The sequence below is a fragment of the Phoenix dactylifera genome, unplaced genomic scaffold (assembly GCF_009389715.1).
Source record: "Phoenix dactylifera cultivar Barhee BC4 unplaced genomic scaffold, palm_55x_up_171113_PBpolish2nd_filt_p 000598F, whole genome shotgun sequence".
Taxonomy (NCBI): domain Eukaryota; kingdom Viridiplantae; phylum Streptophyta; class Magnoliopsida; order Arecales; family Arecaceae; genus Phoenix; species Phoenix dactylifera.
Window position 1 is genome coordinate 250,719 of NW_024067995.1, and position 3,805 is coordinate 254,523.

Genomic DNA, 3,805 nt, shown 5'->3' on the forward strand with positions numbered 1-3,805 from the left:
TAGTGTCGATTCCAATTGCCCAGCATCAAGATACAGTCGACTAAAACAGACAACCAAGTCAAAGTAAACCAGCATCCAGCAACTCCCTTGTTCAATCCTCGATCATTAAGCTATGATCACCTAAAGCAGGATTAATCACTTCAAGATGCAGCCGAGTTGAAAACTTTCTAGGACATATTGCAGAAGTAAAAATGGTCCTATGGGGTATGTTTGAAGCAGCTACCATTAAAGGTTGGAGTCAGAACCTAGCAAACTTACCAGCGAGCAAACAGAGTAAGAGAGAACAATTGATGCATTGGCAGACTTGAAAGATGGGTGATCTTTTCAAGATAACAGGTCTAGGCTGTGCAGTTTCGATAGGGCCCAATTTTTTTTATATACAAAATTTCAATAGAAACAATACGTTTATATAAAAACTATATAATAAGGAAGAGAAATTATTTACTAATTCTTATGAAGTTCAATTATATAGAATACGATACACGTACACCAAACAAATGAACACCACCAAACCAGCGGGTGCTCTTATTGGTCAAGTAAACAGACACCTATTTAACCATATGCCAAACAATCGCTTTGTGGAAGCAATTCACAAGATCATGAACCATATGTGCTGACACTTGCACTACGCTGTTTGTGGCCTTCTTCACTAGTTGTTATCCACCCAGAACTGAGCCTGGAGATACTTGATGGTATCCTTGCCCACTTGGAAGGCCTTGGCCAAAACCGCATCAGAGATGGGCGGGTTTGATCCAAAGACTGCATTGGCTATAGTGATCACTCCAGGATTCTGGCTGCTTAGAGCTGAAAGGGCCACGGCAGGTGTTGGACCGTAGTTGAATTGGAAATGGATTAAACCTTGGGGAAACACAAAGACATCACCCTTCTTGAGCATCTTAGTGAAGAGAAGGTTGCCGTTGTTGGTGTTGGATGTGACAAAGCCGAGATAGAGCGTGCCTTCTAACACTGTAAGGACCTCGGTAGCCCGGGGATGGGTGTGTGGTGGGTTGAGACCGTAAGGTTCATAGTCTATTCGAGCCAAGGAGATGCCGAGGGTGTTGAGCCCGGCAATTTGGTTCACATTCACCTGCGTCACCTTAGACCCAAGCTGGTTCGATGTGTTGCCAGGCATATCGAGGCCGGAGAAGAAGAAGTCGTCCGCTGTCACGTGCATTGGTGGCTTGCAAACAAAACCATTCACAAGGACTGCATCCAAAGGAAGAAGCTAAGCAACAAAGGGTAACTCGTAAACCATTATGTTGAAACTAGTAAAAGATAAGAATGAAGAGTAATTACTAGGGGACTTGAGGTCAGCAACGCAGAAGTCTTGAAGTTGGCTGGGATCGGAGGCCATCACACGAGAGGAAGCCAGGGCAAGGAGAGCAAAGAGGAGGATATGGCAAGCCATCTCTTTCCTATACGAAATTAAATCTTTAGAGGAAATGAGGGTATTTGGCGGCATAAGAAGGCGTGGAGAGGATCGGTATATATAGACCAGGAGATGGAACTAGTCATGCTCCAATAACGCAGTAGATGAGTCTATGAGGTTACGTTTGAACGTTTCACAGAAACTACTTGCCCTGCACGCCAAAGACGCAGTCTATTGTGTGTATCCAGTCATACAGATTAAAAGTTTAATTAATAGTCTTCAACGCTGTTTACATTATAATATATATAAATATATAGCCACTTCTGGTTGACCCCAGAACCACAAACTCTTCACTAGACTCGGAGCCATGTTGGGTCCTCGTATACCTCCCCTTTTTTTTCCGATACGAAGGCCAGAAATTCGGAGTTCTGGAATATCTCCATTATAAACAAAGACTCATAAATTAAAAAAGAACCACATTAACAAAATTTTGATGAAAAAGTTAACAAGAATAAAGAATCTAAAATTATACACACGCGCATTATATATATATATATATATATATATATATATATATATATATATATATATATATATATATATATAATGCACTATAAAAGCATGAATATTTTCTATTGAAATAGATTTCAAAGTATTAGATATTCTTTATCTCACTGACATATTCCACTCCGCATATACATCTATCTCATTGCAGACCTTTTTGTACCGCCCTATCCGCCTACATATTAAACCCATGATACCGTTCAACAGCACTTTTAATGGGATTTGTGATGGCTTTTTATTAAGAATCAAGAGAGAATTTCTTTCATTGGTCCTTCTGTTGAATCTGAAGAGTAAGGAGTTTTCTATAAATTAGCAATTTAAAAAATTTTTTTGATCTAAAGTTCGGTCCTTACTAAAGAAATTATTACAAATATAGCTACTTTATTATAAAGAAAGAAAGAAATCTTAGGAAAATATATTATAATTTAACGAGTTACTTATTTTTCATTTTTTGCTGGTATGGACATATGTCATGCATATGAAAAAGGCTAGTAAATTTAAAGACACAGTCATCGATTATTTGTTGAGGCATTCCTCATCATGTGCCAACACAGGATTTGCACATCCCATTTCTTTCTTACTTGAATATTTACCTGTACTTTAAGGGAAACAGAAATCTCTAAGCTAGATTTTTTTGGTCTACTGCTATATGCCTTTTTATAATTTGATTTTTTGATGAATTATCATTCACTAGATAGATTTCTAGAATCTCAAGAAAAGAAGGACAAATCATCTCATGTTATGTTCATTTTCTTTTTTCCATTCGATGTATCAAATGCGATGTTTAGCTACCATACCGCTCCCATAGAAACTATCCCACGTGTAAGCCCATGGAGGCTATTCCACGCGTCAGCGTGTAAAGGTTGTCCCACGCGTAAGCCCGTGGAGGCTATTCCATGAAAATTATGGTTAGTCCAAACGACTTTTTATCCATTTGATTTACATGTTATCCTTGTACAATTAAATTGCAATTACATAGTGTATTTTTCACAAATTCAAGATATTTATGATCATTGTTCATATAGTCATATTTCCAATATTTGATATCCATATATAATAATCATACTAGTATGCTCATACTGAAAATCATATAAAATATACCATCTCATGCAAAACCAAATCAATAGACACAAATCTCATGATACAAAACCAGCAGTATAAATTAATAAATATGTATATATACTGGTGATCGAGTGTAGAAATTCTTATCTTAACTTAGAGAATAGTACATAAAATCACTTGCTAGCTTCTTCTTGCTTGGATGACTGTACCACCACACAAAACTAAGGTTGATTATGAAAATAGATTCATATAGGAAGAAGTACGAGGCCAACTAGATAAGAACACTCAATTGTTCGAATTGGTCAGCACAACATAACCCAATTATTCTAATCAAGAAACATATACCCAATCAAGAAATGGGATATTAGATCAAGGGTTATCAATTATGAGTTTAATAGTAGTTGACAAGGTTGAAGTCAAGGAAGAACAAGGTCAAGTAGGAAGCGATAGTCAGTTTTCTTTAGCTAATCCAACTAATCAACTCATGAAACAAGAATTACACCATTGTACAAGTAACACAGTAGGTATTTATGATGATAAAGTTCAACAATGCTCGGCAATGGTCGAGGTAAGGCTGATGCGCTGCATTGCCACAAGCAGGGTTCAAGACTCCTTTTTCCAATGGTCAATTAGAGATCCATTGAGGAGGCCAAGACCCTCCTCTAGGGTCCATAGATCCATGCAAAGAGAATAAAAGAGAGGAAGAGAAAATAATGAAAGAGAGAGCAAAGAGAAAGTGAGAGAGAAAGAAGGGAAAGGGCTCTCTTCTTCTTCCCCAACACAGGAGAGAGCCCATCTCTCTCCTTTCTT

At 37.7% G+C, this 3,805-nt stretch overlaps 1 protein-coding gene across 1 annotated transcript; it reads right to left on the reverse strand.

Moving 5' to 3' along the window:
• Positions 1–504: 504 nt before the first annotated feature.
• LOC103695522 (putative germin-like protein 2-1) lies at positions 505–1,471 on the reverse strand. Its single transcript, XM_008776882.4, has 2 exons — positions 1,297–1,471; positions 505–1,206 (listed from the first exon to the last, which is right to left on the reverse strand). The coding sequence occupies exons 1-2, from the start codon at positions 1,460–1,462 to the stop codon at positions 650–652; spliced, it is 723 nt and encodes a 240-aa protein (XP_008775104.2). The 5' UTR covers positions 1,463–1,471; the 3' UTR covers positions 505–649.
• Positions 1,472–3,805: the final 2,334 nt, after the last annotated feature.